Genomic DNA, 20595 nt, shown 5'->3' on the forward strand with positions numbered 1-20595 from the left:
TTGTGCATACTCTAGTGTTGCGATTATTACGAAACAAAATAGTTTAACTAGAATCAATTCGATCCATGACGGATTTCAAAGGATTTTAAATTAGATTGAGTCAGAAATCAGTTGAATATCTAGATTGTTTACCTTCAAATTAATTCCAAGTTAACTCATTTATTTGATTCATGCCCTTAAACCCCATATTTACGGTGCTATCCAATACTTAAAACAAATCAACTCCATACTATTGACTTTGCAATAACATGACTAACATCTATTAGTATTCGATATTTATCAACATATAATGTTGATCAACAATATTTTTAATTATCAAGGAGTGAATAATTTTTTTAAAATATAAACTAAAAATTTGCAAGTTTATATATATATATTAAGGTATTAAGTGGTTATAGTGTAAAATTAAAGTTTGCTCTTGTTTTAATTTTTTTTTATCTTTGGTACATATCCATAAACCCCACATTTGCGAAGCCAAAACCTTCAAAATTTATCAAAAAACGTGGATATTTACCTTTAATTTTGGAATTTTTTGACTTTTTTTCACCCGGAAATAAAAATTGCCGAAGTATTTACCATGGTCCCTAATACCTTTCGGGAGTCCAATTGGCTTGGTGGAACCATCCAATTTGCCTTTAAACGGCCAATTTACCGCTTTACAACTTGCACTGATTTCATTAACTCAAGCTTACCACGAACATTTATGACAACATATAATGATCCTATATGTATCCAAATGGCATTATATGACCCCGAGATGTATCCCCTAAAATTTCAATGCTTTTTGACACCGGACCCCGAAACATTCAAAATTTTTCAAAAAGCATGGATGTTAGCCTTCAATTTTGGAATTTTTTTTACTTTGTTTGCCCGGATATAAAAATTGCCAAAATGTTTACCATGGTCCCAAATACCCTCCGGAAGTCCAATTGGGTGGGTGGAACCATCCAAATTTCCTGTAAACGGCCAATTTATCGGTTTACAACTTGCACTGATTTCATTAACTCAAGCCTACCACAAACATTTATTACAACATATAATGATCATTTATGGTCTAAACGACATTATATGATCCCGAGATGTATCCCCTAAAATCTAATTTCTTTTCGACACCAGGCCCGAAACCTTTGAAATTTCTAAAAAAACATGGATATTAGCCTTCAATTTTGGAATTTTTTGACTTTTTTTTTCGCACGGAAATAAAAATTGCCGAAATGTTTATTAACGGTCCCTAATACCCCCCAGGAGTCCAATTGAGTGCGTGAAACCATCCAATTTGCTTAAACGACCAATTACCGGTTTACTACTTGTACCTATTTCATTAACTCAAGGCTACCACGAATATTTACGACAACAAATAATGATCATATATGGTTTCAAACGACATTATATGACCTCGAGATGTATTCCCTAAAATTTCAAAACTTTTAGACATCGGACGTCGAAGACTCCAAATTTCTCTAAAAGCGTGGATATTCGGTACTCAACAAAAGTAAAAGTAGAAACTTGGATAGTTCACTTCAATATTCTCGTTCTCATCATAAAGTCACCAACGATACCGATCTCACTCTATTTTTCACTCTCTCGCCGCTGCAATCATCTGCCCCTGCCATTGACGGAGGTTTGTAATTCTCTCTCTTCAATCCATTTTACTACTTTGCTAAATTTTATTATTATCTTACGCATTTTAGGGTTTCATTTCAATCCGTAATTTATCCATGTTGATTTCGATCTGAAACTATTCTAGGGTTTTTTGGAATTGGATTGAATCCATCCATAAATCGATTAAATTTACCTGCTCTTGATTAATCTAGAGTGAATCATAAACATTTCTAGGTCGATGATTATTTTGTTGATTATCTGTCGATTTATCTATCTTGTTGTCATTGATTGATTGCGAATTTGAATGTGTTGATATTTTCAGTGATTGTTATGTTAGTGACCGAAAATTGGGGTTTTATTTTTTGATTCATAGATTTGGGTATTTTAATTTTATATAGGAATTTGGTCATTATGGGAGATAATAATTCACCAACGACTGAGAAAAGAGACCCAGAACCTGATGAAAACCCCGAAAGCAAGACGGGTGAAAATAGCATTGAGGCGATAACTAGGAGGGTTCAGGAGTCCCTTGCTATCGAAAACCGACACAAGTTTTGGGAAACACAACCTGTTGGGCAATTCAAGGATATTGGAGATTCGAGCTTGCCCGAAGGACCCATCGAGCAGCCTACTGCAGTGTCTGAAGTCAAGCAGGAGCCGTACAAGTTGCCTGCGGATTATGAGTGGATTACTTGTGATTTGGAAACCGATGATATGTGCAGTCAGGTCTACAACCTTTTGACTAACAACTATGTTGAGGATGATGAAAACATGTTTAGGTTCAACTATTCTAAGGAGTTCCTTCAGTGGGCTCTTCGACCACCTGGTCACTTTAAGAGCTGGCATATTGGTGTGCGAGCAACGAAGTCAAAGAAGCTGGTTGCTTTTATTACTGGTGTTCCAGCTAGGATACGGGTTCGTGATGAAGTTGTTACCATGGCTGAGGTTAACTTCCTGTGTGTGCATAAGAGGCTGAGGTCGAAAAGGCTTGCACCTGTTATGATCAAGGAGGTGACTAGAAGGGTTCATCTGGAAAATATATGGCAAGCTGCTTATACTGCTGGTGTTGTTATTCCAACACCCATAGCAACCTGTCAATATTGGCATAGGTCTCTTAACCCTAAGAAGCTGATTGATGTTGGATTCTCTAGGCTTGGCCCGAGAATGACAATGAGCCGTACCATAAGGCTTTATAAGCTACCCGATTCAACAGTTACACCTGGTTTCAGGAAGATGGAGCTTCGTGATGTTCCTGCTGTTACCCGGCTTTTGAGGGGTTACTTGAGCCAGTTCATTGTGGCTACTGACTTTGATGAAGATGATGTTGAGCATTGGCTTCTTCCCAAAGAAAATGTAGTTGATGGTTATGTTGTTGAAAGTCCCTTGACTCATGAGATCACTGATTTCTGCAGCTTTTACACTCTCCCTTCTACTATTCTTGGCAACCCAAATTACTCAACTCTGAAGGCTGCCTACTCTTACTACAACGTGGCTACAAAAACCCCGCTGCTTCAGTTGATGAATGATGCTCTTATCGTTGCAAAGTCGAAGGACTATGATGTTTTTAATGCCCTGGATGTTATGGAGAATGAATCATTTCTCAAGGAGCTGAAATTTGGGCCGGGAGATGGAAAGCTTCATTACTATCTGTACAACTATCGCTTAAGGCAACCAATAAAGCCTTCAGAACTTGGACTTGTACTCTTGTAGGTTGAGTTTCCTGGCAATAATTGAGTGGACTTTCAAGATATCCTTGGTAAGACCTCATTTTGCTGAGTTATTGGGACTAGAGATTTTTGAAATGCATTATTGTCTCCTCATGTTTGATACTCTATTTAAATTTGGTTTCTGTTTACTGATTGAAATTATGGGCAACTTGTTAAATGCTGTAGTTAGAGGCATTAAACGTGTCTTCTATTGCTTTCAAGTACTGCAACTACTACTTATTTGCCACTTAGAAAAGGTCTTTAACTTGTCTAACTGTCATTAACAGTATAGAACGAGTCCATCATTTTGATTTATTTTATGATGGCTGGTGCCTGCATTTTGTCATGTACGCATTGCACAGTGGATGGCTGCATCCTGTCAATGCTATTCCCAATAGATGAATTTTGTTCTTGCCTTTTGTTATTAGCTACAAATCTGATATTTATTTGTTGGAGTTTACGATACACGGTGGATGGCTGCATCCTGTCAATGCTCCTCCCAATAGATCAACTTTGTTCTTGCCTTTTGTTATTAGCTACAGCTCTGAATCATCTGTTATCTATTTGTTTGAGTTTTCAATGCTTGATACTTCTGAAATCTTGAAGAAAATGAGAAGGGAATTTCCATTAATCTGCAGAAAACAGGACAAAATTTTGACAGTTATGTTCCCCTGGCTGTTTAAGTGAAAATTTATAGGTTGACAAAAATACTAGAAAGATTGTGGTAAGTTGTTCAAGACTAGGGAAGTAGGTTACCTAGCTTTCCTTTAGGCAAGTTTCACTTTATGTGGGAAGATTAATGTCTTAAACCTTATCTTTGTCCCCCCTTAGTTATGAGTTTAACTACTGCATCATCAACTTTCAACTGTTCTGAGGATTGGTATCAGTTAATGTATATTTGATGTCAATTATATACTGTCATATAGTGAAGAAACAAGAAAACTCGTATAGACTACCTCCTTTAGCCCTTTGGATACATTTGGCCTGAAGACCTTGATTGCTGTCTTGCATAATTTCCTCTCTGATAATTCCATGGCGGCTCTCTTTTTTTCTAGAGTTTTCTGTTTCCGATTTCCATGCCCACTAACCATAATGTCATCTATGCTGCACACTGAGCACTTAAGCAGTTTGCCTTATTGTCAAACCAGTTTCACCTCAACTACTGATTTTTTTTTCACAATCTTTATGTTTACAAATTTATTTATTTATTTTTTAAAATCTGCTCGGTCCTACACTCCTACTTAAGCTCCTTGTGATATTAGTTGCTACTTTGTGACTTTAGCTCATTAGCGAATTGATCTATGAAGGTCTATTATTTCACCATTTCAAGCTTCAGTGACCTCATTTCAGAATTGAGCTCATCGTTCTTTCAATGACAGACAAATGAGACAATGAACCTTATTGGGTGTATCAATAGTTACTGTGAATGCTCGTATGCCTTTTAATTTTGATGCACGGACTATGCATTTTTCTCTTTACCTAAACTATAGTGTAAAGTCTTAATTTATTATACCAATCTAATCAAACTGTAATCTTTCCGTACGATGCAACAAATCATCTTTGATAAGATCTTGCTGTAGGCTTATTGAAAGTGGGTTGCAAGAACCCGCAGATGTGAGAGTTTGCCAACCAAGAGGTTGAAAGAGTGTAGAGAAGGCCAGGAATCTGTTATGTTAAAATTTCTTAGGCTGAAGACCACTTTTTTTGTGTGTTCATCTTAGTCTATTAGGAGCATACCAAGTGAGTTGGTGACGACGGATATGGATTGACCCATTTTGATTACCGCAAGCCACTTGGATAGTGCTGAAAACTTGAAAACCCATGGTTTCAGTATTTGTAATTTTTAAAAAAAAAAAAAAAAAAAAAAAATCTCTCCATAACATGAATTATTTGAGACATATGGTAATGTAGAGTATGTTAGGCTTGATAACTTCCCCCAAGCCATTGTAACTCTTGCTGATTTGGACTCTTCCGCTTAATATATTTACTCTGTATGCCTCAAAAAAAAAAAAAATTATTTGAGAACGTAGGGAGTATGTACAAATTGTACAAAGCCTACTATTTCTCTCCAAATTGGTTGATAGACCAAGAAATAATCAACTTAGGCCTGTTCTCACTAAACTGAACTCAACTGAATTGAACTGAACTTATTAGAGTTGAGTTGAATTGAACTGAATATTTTATAAGAGAAGGAAATTAGGAGTTGAACTGAACTGAACTTATTAGAGCTGAACTGAATTGAATTGAAAATAATCATATAAGAATAGACCCTTAGCCTTTCTTAAAATTAAGATTTCTCAATCAAATTAGTCAAACGATGTTCAGGCAATAATGCAAAAAATGATTTAAAATGGCTATTTTTCTATGTTACTTACCGTGTTATATGGTGTTAGAAAATTTTAAACAATAAAGTATTACAAAGTCAAAGTAGTATAATGGAGAACTTATTAGTATATGGATAGAATCATAGAATATTTCACAATTGCGTTTTGGCATTAATAATAATACATTACGTTTAATAAGCTGTCTTTAATATTTAATGTTAATGGCTTGTGAACCATAACTATCTTTCTCAATAAATTATAAAATGTACCTTAAAACATATCCTATGATCCATTGCAACCTGCTTTGAAACTAAAGAGAGGGATCAAGGATGAATGGTAAAACTGTTGTGGCTAGCATAATTGTTGGAATTTTAGGGTTGATATCAACAGGCGTGGGTCTTACTTTCGCGGTCTTGCCTTTTAAGAACCAGGTATGTACTTGGGTTATCCTAGTTAAATTAGGGTACTTTGAAATGAAAATACCCGAGATTGGATTTTATCTATCAATAACGAGCAATTAACAATAATCTTTTTCTTAATACGTGTATCATTTTTATTTTTTTTGGCCAGATTCGTCTGCTTTACTTCAGATGTACAAACGATTTATGTGTAGTGCATGAATGCCTATACTTTCGAAGTCCAATGTTTTATATGATCGTTGCTGCAATAGTTTGCCTAATAGTGGCACTAATCTTAATTAGCATTTCAGCTGATTGTGGTTGTGGCAGAGCAACTAATTCATCCTCTACTTCAAGAGCATTAGCAATTCTTGCTTTTGTCTGCTGTTGGTATGCATTTCTAAATTCTAATTCATATACTGGAAGTATATAGGAAGTTGATAGAAAATGTAACCAGAAATACTTGAGTACTAGTAAGTAGTAACAATAAGTTTTACAAAGTGGAGTCATGTTTCAAAGATATACTCTAGCTATTCACAAACCTCATCAATTAACCTTTTATTTTATGCGACATTGATTGATTTTAGTAATTTATATCCTACTAATCACCTATTAATTGTTTGAAAGGGCAACTCCCAATATAGAAGTCATTCTTTAACAAATTAACGATAAAAATTTAAAGAAAATTACTACTTCGTATGTTTGAAAAAAAATTATCATTCTCGTCAAAAAAAAAAAAAACAAAAAAATACAAAAAAAATATCATTATACTACATACGTTTCTTATTATTTGTAATAAATGGGTATTATTATTTTTTTTTTTTTTTGACAAAATGGGTATTATTTAACAGAAACAGAGATAGTAGAAAACTTGCAAGCTTTTAAACAATCTTGTTATTAATTATTTACAACATATGTTTTACCATTATTAAGGGTCTATTCTCATACGTTTATTTTCAGTTCAGTTCATCTCAGTTCAGTTCAGTTCCTAATTTCCTTCTCTTATAAAATATTCAATCCAGTTCAGCTCACTTCACTTCAGTTCAGTTTAGCTGATTTCAGTCTATTAGATTATGCCCTAAGTACCTCGATTAATGAATTTGACTAATACGTGTTACATGTAATGTGTTGACTGTGAAATTGAAATTTGAAAGCAAAGCAATTACTATAATTTCTGTTACTGAATTGAGAAATTTGTACCACAGGTTGACATGTATACCAGCAATTATCTTATTCCTTTATGCTGGAGCCACACATTATGGAATACGGATCTCTAAGGTTCTTAATTCACTCTGTTTCTAATTATATAAGCATATGTTTGCACGTACATTTAAAAAAAAAAACATCATTTCAATTCATTTGATAAGCAATAGTGGATATATACAAACCTAATGACTTGTGATTTTATCTATGATTATTCGCAAATATGTGATTTACATAAAATTAGGGGTAGGTATAATTACATGGACAATTGGACATTGAAATCAAACATTCAAACCTTCTTTATAAAATTACATATAAATTCATTGATTTACCAGTTTTGAAACAAATGAGTTGTAACTAATATAATGTTAGTAACTGGAAAGGGAACATTATGGAATGCATACTTATTTTATGTGCCTTGTTCTAAATGATCGAAACTTATTTTAGAACGGAGGGAGTATATCGTTCAGTGATGCTTCATCAAATATTGGTGGTTTTTACCGAAGTTGCTTCAAGGTAAACCGTGGAGTATTTGGTGCAGCAGCTGCATTGTCATTTGGCGGTATTGCCCTTGGAATCATAAGTTACATAACTTTAGTTTCTGAAGATCACAGAATCAGAAGAACAAATCAAGCTAGAAGGGGTTCTACAAATGAGCTTCAATAAATTATCTCTTTATCTAACTAGAGTCCCAAGTGAGATTGAAGCTTAATGTATGATGTTATTATTGTTAATAATTGTGGTGTATATGTTATTTTTTACATTTTGATTTGAAGCATCAATTTTGAGAGCAAGTTTGTGTACAAATTTATTAGTTAATTAATATAATTTATGCGTAACATACCATATTACCATATAGTCAAAGTTAAACCTTCTAAAACAAATGAAACAATAATTGTTGTGCTAAGGCCTAAGGGTACTAAATTATGCTATTTGAGGTGCTATACAAAGGGTTTCCTTTTTTCTTTTACTGGCACTATGCTGATTTTCATGCTTGTCAATGTATAAGTTTAAGGAAATTTTCACTTTTGTTACCAGTAAAACACATGCATTTCACTTTTGCTACCGGGAAAAAAAATTTATTTAATTTTACTACCATATAAAAGCAACTTTGTTAAAATTGCTACCACAATTAACGGAATCCGTTAGGTTCCGTTAAGTTAATTCAAAAAATAAAAATAAAAACAAAAATTTATTTTTTTTAAAAAGAAAAAGCTAGCCACCACCACCTTCAATTGCCAGCCACCCACCCCCTGCCGAAGGCCGGCGCCCAAAGTGTCGCTCGGCGCCGGTGACTCCACTCCCGACCCCCTCCCTTTCCTCCACCTACGCAACCTAACCCTAACCCTAAACCACCACCCCGAAACCACCATAATCGAAACCCTAAAACCTGTTTAGGGTGGATTCGGGCTGATGGTTCAAGGTCAAAGGTGTCTGTTTTGGTGCTAGGGAGTGGGGTGGCGACTTGTTCAGAGGGAGGAGCAGCAACAATAACGGCGCATTTTAGTGGTGTTGCGAGATGCTGAAGGTGAGTAATGGTGGTGCGGTGAGAAGAGATGTCGTGGGTAATCGAGAGGAAAAAAGGGATGGTCGTGACAGAGGAGGAAAGGGAGGGGGAATGGGTCGTTGGCGTCGGCCGCCAGTAAAGGGGATGGGACTGGGTGGCTAACGGGAAAGGCTGAGGTGGTTTCTTAGTGGCTAGATTTTTTTTAAAAAAACAAATTAGTTTTTTTTTTTTTTTTTTTTTTTTTTTTTTTTTTTTTTTGTGGCTGACGGGGAGGCAGCCAGGGTGGCTTAGGAGGGAGTGGTAGCCGGAAGGTGATAATGAGGGTGGCTGGATCCCACTAACGGAATTATTAACTGAAAGTGTTAAGTGGTAGCAATTTTTGCATGGTAGTAAAATAAAATAAAATTTCCGGTAGAAAAAGTGAAATGCATGTGTTTTGCTGGTAGCAAAAGTGAAAATTTTCTAACTTTCATCGTTAATATGTTAAACTCTTAGCAGAAAAATTTAGGATTTTTTTTTTTTTTTTACTTTTACCAACAAAAAAACAAAACACAAAATTATTTTTTTTTACCATTAAAACCTCTAAAACTTTTATTTTACAACCGATTTTTTTTTTACCACCTAGGGCTTGGATTTCCGTGCCTAAAACATGTTCTTTGGAGATTTAGTGTAACACCCCCAAATTACTCTCTAATATTAACAATAGTATCCAACTTTAGGGAGTAACATGGGAGTATTACCGCCACGTGATTACGTAAGGCTTAACAGAGTTTTGCAGCGGAAAATAGTACTTAACTTTCATTAATAATAATAGTAATAATAATAGTTTGATACACTTTCAAAATAGCTACACCACTAATACTATGTATACTAAATCAAACTAGGTGATCACCGCCCATCATTCCCAATGCAGCATATAGTTCACGTTATCCGATCGCCATCACCTATCTACTTATCAAAATGATAAGTAGGGCCAAGCCAAAACAAAACAAATACGTATTGGCCAAAATGCTAAGTACATACAAATGCTAGACATGTAATCAATTTAATTAATTAAACATGCTTTCGAAGAGATTTAACTTTAATAAATCATAATTTATCCAAATCATTCCTGAATAGAAATTCATGTATAAAAACTTGTCAGAAGAACCAATTTCCGAAATAACCAACTTTCCAAAGATAATTCCGAATAGGATGGATCAGTCCATATTCTCATAAATCATTTTCCCATCTAAGTGTGCACACCCCCCAAGCTAGTAACTCCTTTACATAGTGCTATCAAGGGGAAAGACTAGGTCCATAGTCTTCAACTTACTCCGCATAGTGGGAGTTGAAAATCCAAAGATCCAAGAAATAAATCCTGTTAAATAAACTTTCCAATATCCCATACTCGGGATGATATAAATAATAAAATTTCCTTTTTAAAACATCTTGAATATCAGTACAAGTTTTAATCAACCATATAAAATATTTAAACATTTGAGATCAAATATTGAAAACATATTTCACCGAAATATTTCACAATCATTAAACATGGTTCGAAATCACTTAACATGCAAATCACGTTGCATATAAAAGTCACTTTTTAAAAGATCTAGCCACGTGTACGTACCTTGATCCTTGCACACAAGTACGAAACTCCTAATTTCAAACCCGAAATTCCTCCTATAACAAATCAATAATCCTAATCAAATACTTTTCAACCCATAGACACAAGGACTTAGACTATCGACTTTGACTAATTGTGCATGACCAATTTATTAACACTTGTATTTATAAAATAATCTTTAACTATCCGTAATAATAATAATAATAATTATACTATTAATAATAATAAGAGTAGTAGTAGTGATACGTAGGTAAGTAGTAGTATGATAATAGTAATTGTAGTAGTAGCAACTCAGCAGCAACAACTACAATACTAACATCAATAATAATAATAATAATAATAATAATAATAATAATAATAATAATAAATGGAAAGGTAGTAATAGTAGTACATGGAATAAGAGTACTAGTAGTAGTAGTTTTAGTAATAGTTGTAAGTAACACTAATAACAATAGTAATGATAGTTAGTAGTAAAAGCATAAGGATATGAAGTATTAGGCTATATAGATGAAGAACTTTCATTATTACCAGCAAGGAGCAAGGACTCACTTGGTCTTTGTTTGAAGTAGGAGCACGAAGGAAGAATAGAGGAGGAAGGAGAGGACGGGCTGCCGTGGGTGGATGCGGAGGGTCGCCGACTGGTGGTGCACGGCTATGGGAGGGTGGTGTAGAGGGGAGAAGCTAGTTGGAGGAAGAAGTATGAAGAGGATTTTAGAGAAGAAGATGGAGTGAAGTAGCCATATATGTATGGCTATTTATAGTAATACTTGGTACTACTTCTACCATGGCATTCAATGAAGGAAGCAAATGGGTAATTTACTCCCCCCTTGCTGACATCAAATTGTTTATATATATATATATATATATATATATATATATATATATTATATATATATAATATATATATATATATATATATATATATTGAAGTAGATATTTTTGTGTAGTACTAGCGTACTACACATATGAGTTGAACTCGTATATAAATAGCGAATTTTGTACTTTGTCGTTTGAATCGGGTACAATTTAACGGTTGAAAATTTGATTTGGGTACGACAAATTTTTGACTTGGCTCGTATAATTAAAATCATCATAAAATATAGATATAAAATTATCATATAAATATTTTGTATGATAAAATATATCGGAAAATCCATATTTAATAATTATTAAACGATTTAAAAATACGGGGTATTACAGTCTACCCCCTTAAAAGAAGTTTCGACCTCGAAACTTGAGAAAAAGTTGGTTAAATATTCCAATAAATTGATTCATGCACAACTTATAATGACTCGAAATGACTCAACTAGCAACTCAAAATGACTCAAAACTAACCAAAAAGGGCAAAAGCGCGAAACTCTATCGCATTCTACCCCCCCTTAAAAGGAGTTACCCCCCCCGTAACTCGACTAACCTCAGAAAACAATTCTGGATATCTTTTCCTCATATCTGTTTCGGCTTCCCAAGTAGCTTCCTCAGTTTTATGGTTTGACCATAAAACCTTGACTATCTTAACATCCTTGTTCCTGGTGCTTCTCACCTTACTATCTAAAATCTTCACGGGCCTTTCCTCATAAGTCAAGTTTTCGTTTTGTGTAATTTTTAGAAATTGTGGTACTTTTTAGTAGGAAAAACGAACAATTTCGATCAATTTTGTCAATTTTTACCTCAAATTGGACCCAAAGAACCAAAGTGCCAAACCCCCCCCCCCACCCCCAAAAAAAAAAACCTAAAGCGCATGTTTTCGTGTTTTAGAATTTGAGTAAAATTCAATACGATTTTAACAAACTTACATGAGTATATTATTCAATTATATATACTCCTTTCGTCCTAGAATAATTGACATAGTCCTAATTTATAAGAAATTTTGGATTTTAACACCAGAAAAAAAAATCCAAAATGGTATTTAACACCTAAAAAAAAAAATTTAACACTAAATTTTTTAACAAATGTGATTTTACCACCGCTTAATTGATTCCGTCCAAGAATCCATTAAGTGGGGCCATAAAGCCACGTGTTGCTTATTTATTGGGCAAAAAAAGAAAAAATGTATAAAAAAAAACTAAATCACCCGACCACCCCAGCCCCACCACTGCCACCTTCACCCAACGCTGTCGTTGGCCATCCCCTCCGCTTCCCTTACCCGACTCACCTGTATTCTCCCCCTCCCTTTCTCGCAACCTTATTCCGCTAGTTTACCTTAAATATGTATAATTAAATATTAGTAGGGAAAAAAATCTACATGTGAATATTATGAAACTTTTTTGTGATACATATTTATTTATATGTTACTAAAGTGATATTTTCTCTTGATTTCCTATATTTTTTTGGAAAGAGAAGTAGAAAATGGAGGGCGGTCGTGAGCAGTGGTGGAACCAAATTTTTTTTTATAGGGGGGGCCAAGCGTAATATATGTACTAATAGGTCTCATATAAAAATAGTATGGGGTATATTGAAATATTAAAAAAGAATGAGACCAAAAAAAAAATTAGGGAGAAGGTTCGAACTTAAAGCTAGAAATTAAAAAGATCTCTATATTCTCACCCAAAACCAACTCATCTATGTTACAACTAACATAATTTAATGCAACATTTATTGGATAACTAAAAGGGGAGGCCAAGGCCCACCCCAGCCTACCCTTGATTTTGCCTCTGGTCGTGAGGGGTGGGGGTTTTGGATTGGGTTGATGTTAAGGGTGGGGGTTGTTGGACAATGGATAGGGTTGTTGGGAAGAGGTAGGGGTTTATGAGTGAGCTTTGTGGAGAGAGAAGAAGAAAATGGAAGGAATTAATTAAATGGACCCCACAAACGGAAAAAGTAATATAAATTGTTAAGTGGTAGTAAAATTTACCCCTTTGTCCCTAAATTACATGTCTATTTCTACCATTTATTCATTACGTAATAGAGAAAAGTAGGACTCTAATTTAGGGACGGAGGGAGTATATTTTTTTATTTTTCTTGGTAATAAAATAAATAAAATAGAAATTTAGATGGGTAGCAATAATTAAAGTGGTACTCCCTCCGTCCCTTTTTTTATTCCTATTTCTAACCTTTCAAGGGAATTAAGGAACTTGGAATAAAATAAAGAAACAATAATACAAAGTACAATGGGAATTACAAGACATTAATTGATGTCTTTGAATAAAACAAAGATTGAATAATATTTAATGATGCACATATCATCAATCCTTTGAAAAGAAAAAGGCCCAATAACATTTTTTGGTGAAAAATAAAAGGACCAATCATATTCATCTAAAGTGATGCACATGGATTCTGAATTTTTTAAAGGCATTAATAAGAGTGAGAATGAGAAATAAGAGTGAGAAATAGATAAAGCATTAATTACAAAACTGAAAAAATAGGGATAATTTGGGATATCTGATAAAAATTTACTTACTAAAAAAGAAAAGTAGAATTGTAATTTTAAAATACCCAAAAAGGAAAGTTGAAATGTGAATAAGGGACGGAGGGAGTACATTTTTGGAATATCGATAGTCAAACATTAAAAAAAAAATTATGATAATCAAAATTTCCTTGATTTTATACCATTTACAACATGATTTCATACCATTTATTTGAAATTACAACTAATAATGTTTCTAATTTCTATGGATTTTATTACTAAGTTGATTCCATACCATTTAATAGCAATAAGTTGAATCAAATTTGATTTCAAACCATTTAGAACTTGAATTCATACCATGCATTTATTTGCATGCATGTCATGTGTCGTTTTCTATGTTCAAATCCTTGGATTCAAACCATTATAAAATAAGTCAAATCGTCCTACATATTCTCAACTTCTTATATTTATTAGTTCTCAAAAAAAAAAAACACCCATAACTAAAATGTTTAAACTATTGATAGTCATAGTATTAACTTTAGGAGTCACGAATCATCCATTTGTGACATCTTATCCTTTGTTTCCTTCAAAATTTTATGTGAATATAGAAAATGCATTAAGTAATGATATTCTTGATGTAGAATGTCATGGAGGTCATGCCATATATATTGGGCTAATGCGTATACCAAAGAATGGTAATTATAACTTTTCATTAAAAACAGAGCTTGTTGAAAAGGTTGTCTATATATGTAACATCACAAGCCTTAGTCAAAGTAAACATATAACTTACGACGCATTTGAAGATACCAAAAATTTCGTAGATAATCATTGTGGAGGGCATCATTGTAATTGGAAAGCGGATGATGATGGGCTATACTTATATAATCTTAAGACAGCCAAGTATATTTTTCAATGACAATGGGAGAAATTGTTCTAGTGTTTAAATCATCAATCTTTAATTTGTCTCCCTTATGAGTAATCTACATCCTCAAAATTAATAGACTTTGATGATAAATATTTACATCTAATCTATTTGAATGTTTTAAAACTTGTCCTAGATAATGCTATTTGAATAAAGTGAAGTTATATATAATTATTTTATCTGATGTGTATCATGGGTTCTAATTAACTTGTTATGGTGTGGTGTTCCTCTCTTTCTTCATGATTTCTCATCATGATTTTGTCAAAGGTTAAAAAAAATAATAAAAAAAAAATGTAGTTTTTTATTACATTTTTAATTGATTAATCTTGATAGCTAGTAGCTGCGACCATGTTGGTAAATTTTATTTTCGAAAAATAACATTATTGGGAGAGATAACCAATTGTACATAGTAATTTCTTATGAAGTTACATACATTATTCATGTGATCCTTGAATCAAGTAGATTTAATTATGCTCCTACCCTCTGTATACAAAAAAATGTTTAAACTTTTCTAAGTTGTAACATATATGGTCATACTACTTCGTAACATATATGGTCAAAGTTTGCAAGATTTGACCTTTTAAGTTATTTTTGAACATTAATTAAGGACAAAGGGAATATATAAACGAATGGAATTACATTAATAAGAACCAGAAATAATTTGAATTTTATTTGTACAATTTACTCAAATTATACTCTTGGATTATGAAATAACACATGCCATCTTGTTCATAAGATACCCTTTTATATCACCAACCTATAACTCAATGGAAAATAATTAATTATTTTTATTTACATTAATAACCAATAGTACTTAGAATTTTATTTGTACAATACTCAAAATATTAATCTCCATTTGATCATCATGTTCACCAACCCGTATTTGAAGATCTCAAAAATTTTGCAGATTATTCTTGTGAAGGGCGTCATTTTAATTAAATGTAACAAAGAGACAACATTCTAATTATCGAGATTTTTGTGTGGCATTTAGCGTTTTTATAATCTTACTTAGTTATTAGGACTTATTACTTGATTGAGGTTTTGAAGTTTTGCAAAGCGGAGTCATGTTTCAAAGATATACTCTATTCGCAAACCTCATCAATTAACCTTTATTTTAATTTATGCGATTCTACTAAGCATCTATTAATTGTAGTATTTTAGTGGAGGATGTTAGGGGAGTGGCTTAACTTAGTACTGCATTTGGTATCCTGTACTATGTAAGCCTTTTAGGCGCAATCATGTGATGGATTATAAGATCTTAATTTCATTCGTTGAAATTATCCATTACAACCAGACCCGTTTCCTACTTAGTGACGGGTATTAGACTAAAAGGTATTGGGGGTCAAGTTTTGAACTTTAAAAATTCTAATTAAAATTGACCCCATTAATAAACTAAATGGATATGCGTGTGCCATACATTCTGGTCGCGCAAGTCCTAATATCCGGTGGCGTATATATATACAAAAATAATATAATTTAAAAAGTCCTAATATCCGGTGGCGTATATATGTACAATTTATGTACAAAAATAATATAATTTAAAAATACGTGAGAATATGTAAAAAAAGTTGAGAATCATCACTTCATGGTACGTATTTCAATTAATTTCTTATTTGGCCAAAAAATAAAGATTATATTAATCAAATTTCTAATGGGTCCGGTTGTCCTTGCCTTTATTTATACTTTTGTTTTTACTTAAAAAAAATATTTTAATAATTTTACTTTTGTTTAACAAAATATAATTAATGACCATTTTTGTGTTTGTTAATATTTTTTGTTGCATTTGTCATACTATTTTGGTGTGCTGCCCTCAATGACTAGCAAGATGTTTAAACTCACAATTTAATTTTTACCTATTAGTGCTATGTCATGGTTTTGGATAGTTTTGCAGGGGAGCAGGTCTGGTTGTAATGGAATAATAAACTTTAATATTCTCATTATCACTTTAGTCCGCTGCAGTTCTGGTGTCCACTTCTCAGTCTTACTTGTCATATCAAGAGAGGCTAAATCAACAATCTGCTGATCAGGTATCTTACATAAATCAAAATATATATTACATCATAATTATAGTGCATAATATGCATAAAATCAGAAATTGTAGTGCATTTTACCATTATAATTGATAATTACACTAGTGAATAATTAAAGTTGAAGTTTGAAAGTAATATGCATTGATTTAATTGATTGATTTGGTTGATTATAAAGGTCATAATTAATTTGGAAAATAATTATAAAAAAAAATACAATGTGATTATATTCATATATAAGAAGTAATATTGCTGATGTTGTGGTAATAGGGAATTATATTGGTTTATGAGGATGGACGGTAAAAAACACAATAAATGAGGAGATATCAGAGAAGGAAAATTCATTTCACGATGAATCCAATAATGTCTCACCTGATATGGTTTTGACGTTTATATTAGTGTCTTTCTAAAGTGGAAGGTTTTCAAATGTTGACCACCATACTCAAAATATAATTATATTTTCTTACACTATATATTATTATAATCTTTCTTGGCTGGAGTTCGTTGAATCTAATTTTCTCTCAATTTCTCTACAGTTCTTCATAAAATAAACCATAAAGAAAGACACATATACCTAGAAATAGAAATGAAAGGTGAGATTTTAGTTTGTGTGAGTGTCAGGTTGCTAGGAGTTCTGGCGGCATCCCTTGCCTTTGGGGCAGAATTTACAAAAACCAAAGTAAACTAGTTTTTTTTTTAAAAGTGTTCCTAGTATATATGTACATACACTAGGATTAAGTACTTAGTGCAAATTACACATACGTGCTTAAAAAATAACTTTGTGATTTAATCAAATGAAGTAGCGCCTAAAATAAATGCTATATATAACAAAAATAGTACTCCGTACTAATAAAGTAATTATTATTGTATTACACACTATTATCATCAAACGTTGACTACTTAAATTGGACAAGGTTGTTTCATTATATTATTTCACAAAAAAAAAAAGGACAAAGTTGTTTCATTATATTATTTCAAATTTTGTTTTATTATATTATTATATAAATGAAGTATATTTATTTATGCAGTCAAAATATATTAATGGACATAATTATAATAGTTACAATTTCTAATTATATATCAATATATGTAGCCGCCCTTCAATAATCTTCCCTACTTTAATATTGTATTACAAATAAACAATTCATGCTGAAGTTTTATTATTTATTTGAAAATTTTGTAGGCCTCCCAGGTTGAGTTTATTCAACCGGGTGTCTGTGCATTCACTAGGAGTCCAGCATATGGGCTCGGACTAGGTGCTATGTGTGTCATTCTGGCCGCGCAAGTCCTAGTCCATATTGTTGGCGGCCACATTTGTTGCGGCCCAATACCCTGCTCGTCTACTTCTTACTAGACAATTTTCATCATCAGCCTCATCACCTCATGGTACTTATTTCGATCACTTTCTTATTTAATTTGGCCAAAATATAAAATTAAAAAAAAAAAAAAAAAAAAAACATGTTAATTAAATTTCTAAGAATATGTCCTTGGCTTTATTTTATTATTATTATTTTTTTTCATGTTTTTAAAACTATTTTACTTGTTCAATTTTAATATTTTTTCTTTGTTTAACAAAATATTAATAACTTTTTATTTTTATTTTTTTTTATTTCGTGTCAGTTTAACATTTTTGGCCACATTTATCATATTATATTGGTATGTTGCTCTCAACGACCAACATGATGTTCAAATTGACGATTTTTACCACTGCTTGTCATGCACTCCGGATGGTTTGCAGGGGCCGCTGCACTATGTTTATTTAGTACCATGTCCAGTATCTTGTAATATCTAAGCTTGTTACGCAGAAGCTCATCTCCTGTGTTTGCGCAAGATGACAATTAAATAATATCATTGTGTAAATTTTCTTTTCCTAAATACTTTGAATTCGAATAAATGTGATAACGATTAAATTAAGGTACTCGTATGTATTTTTTTTGTAGAAAACTCGTATGTATTTTCATTATAGCCAAATAAATGTTACTGGTAATAACTAATATGTGGTGGATTGTAAGATCTTAATTTCATACCATTCTACTTGCAATAACAACCAATTAATGCCTCTTTGTATATCTTATAAAGTTTTGATGACATTTAGGGCATGTTCTGATTGACTGAATTGAACTGAACTGAACTGAACTTATTAGAGCTTAACTGAATTGAACTATTAATTAGTGATTTTTAACTATGGATTAATGATCTTTGATTATTTATTATTATGTATATGTGTATTAAAATCGAATTGAACCATGGAACAATAACACTTGGCATTCTAATTTTTAGCTAAGTATTGTTCCATATATTGACAACTAAGCATAGACCCCACGTATAATACCTTTTAAGCAAGATTTGGGTATATTTTATTACTAGTTTTGTGCCCCGTGCCCCCGTGCGATGCCAGGTTTGTTTATTGAATTTTAAGATAAATTTTAAATCCGAGATAACTCATTATCTAACCCTAATTGATAGGTCAATATAGTAATAAATTTCAATTAGAATGTGAAGTATATTATTTTAACCGATTAGTATATATTATAAATTGATGTTTTACGTTTTGAACCACTCCCTTCGCTCCAAAAATATTATGATATAAAAAAATAAATTTATATGATAACTTTTGAGAATTATAATCTAATAATTTTTTTGAATAAATTTATAATTCAATTTGTACATTTAAAATATTGGTATTTTTTCAAAAATAAATCTGTAAACTAACATTTTTATCCTAAAATTATATTTAAATAGAATTCTAAACTAACTTTTTTTTTATCATATGAAGTCTATCTAAATCTATCCAACGTGGCACGACACTTGGCACGATACTTGGCGAAAAGTTGGAACGCCAAGTGTCGTTGCCTTGTGATCTGACTAAAAGTTTAGCTTTATATATTAGTTATAAGATGTTTAGGATTTAAATGTCATTAGAGTTTATATATGACATAATTCTAATCTTTCAAACTCTTAAATTAATTTATATATTTCAATAAGCATCTATTAGAATGGTACTTTGACCTTTTGATATCACAAAAATTGTTTTAAAATAATTCTTTAAAACTGATTAATTTTGTAATAGTTCGTTTAAAGTCCTTAACATAATTTAATAGGATACTAATGTTAAGGTCTCAAACTCTCAACTCGAAGGGGGAGGGAGAGGGAGAGGTTTTTTTTTTTTTTTTTTTTTTTTTTTTTTTTTTTTTTTTACAAAGGATACAAACAGATTACATATTAATATTAAAGCAAATAAAATTAACCGATGCTTCCCCAGCTATTTGATGAGCTCGATGAACGCGCTGACGATCTGCCTTGTGAATGCAGCACAATTGAAAGGTAGAGCAAATAATTTTAATCTTGCGAATGAGCCAAAGGTAAGCAACGTTACCATGACCCTCCCCCCTAAGAAGGGAGACAAGATTATAGGAATCCGTAAAAACTGTTAGCGAGCGAAAACCGCGATCAAAAGCCCATTGTAACTCATACATGCATGCTAAGGCCTCCGCGTGTAAAGCTGAGTTGCAAATCCCGAAGTTACTGCCACCAATGATCCGATCATCCAACGGGTCTGCATTATCCACGCACCATCCCATTCCATCTTGTTGAGAATCTTTGAACCAGGATCCGTCAATTTGGAGAGAAAGTAGAGGCGGTCCTTGGGTGCCCAGTCCAAGCTGAGCTGTGTAGAACCCAGGCGGAGGAGAGGCAGCCGCAGCATATCCTGCAATGGAGGAGGTGCTCGTAGAGGCATCCGTGTTGACAAACATTGTATGCGCGTCCATAACCTGTGCTAACTGAGAATCAAACGTCTGGAAAGTAGTAGAATCCCTAAATATTCTGGAATTTCGACATAACCACAGAGTCCAAAGGGTACCGACGAAGCTACCCAAGCGCGTACCCGAAGGACCATCCTGACTAGTAAAAAGTCGGATATACTCTTGGATCCAATCTGAGAGAGAAAGACTT

General features: G+C 32.8%; 2 protein-coding genes across 2 annotated transcripts; both read left to right on the forward strand.

Moving 5' to 3' along the window:
* Positions 1-1469: 1469 nt before the first annotated feature.
* Positions 1470-3628, forward strand: LOC110692980 (glycylpeptide N-tetradecanoyltransferase 1-like). Its single transcript, XM_021870071.1, has 2 exons — positions 1470-1621; positions 2001-3628. Exon 2 carries the CDS (start codon positions 2014-2016, stop codon positions 3310-3312), a length of 1299 nt encoding a protein of 432 aa, XP_021725763.1. The 5' UTR covers positions 1470-1621; positions 2001-2013; the 3' UTR covers positions 3313-3628.
* A 1882-nt stretch (positions 3629-5510) lies between these two features.
* Positions 5511-8127, forward strand: LOC110692981. Its single transcript, XM_021870072.1, has 4 exons — positions 5511-6063; positions 6203-6420; positions 7236-7308; positions 7681-8127. Exons 1-4 carry the CDS (start codon positions 5962-5964, stop codon positions 7897-7899), a joined length of 612 nt encoding a protein of 203 aa, XP_021725764.1. The 5' UTR covers positions 5511-5961; the 3' UTR covers positions 7900-8127.
* The last annotated feature ends 12468 nt before the right edge of the window (positions 8128-20595 follow it).

Source organism: Chenopodium quinoa, unplaced genomic scaffold, assembly GCF_001683475.1.
Source record: "Chenopodium quinoa cultivar QQ74 unplaced genomic scaffold, ASM168347v1, whole genome shotgun sequence".
Lineage (NCBI taxonomy): Eukaryota > Viridiplantae > Streptophyta > Magnoliopsida > Caryophyllales > Amaranthaceae > Chenopodium > Chenopodium quinoa.

What these genes read in the sequence shown, in the direction of transcription:
- LOC110692980 (XM_021870071.1), top strand. Translation starts at nt 2,014, where the DNA reads ATGGGAGATAATAATTCACCAACGACTGAGAAAAGAGACCCAGAACCT.
- LOC110692981 (XM_021870072.1), top strand. Translation starts at nt 5,962, where the DNA reads ATGAATGGTAAAACTGTTGTGGCTAGCATAATTGTTGGAATTTTAGGG. An exon ending in CTTGCTTTTGTCTGCTGTTG is followed by an intron (nt 6,421 to 7,235) that starts GTATGCATTTCT and finishes TTTGTACCACAG; the next exon opens with GTTGACATGTATACCAGCAA. An exon ending in ATGGAATACGGATCTCTAAG is followed by an intron (nt 7,309 to 7,680) that starts GTTCTTAATTCA and finishes AACTTATTTTAG; the next exon opens with AACGGAGGGAGTATATCGTT.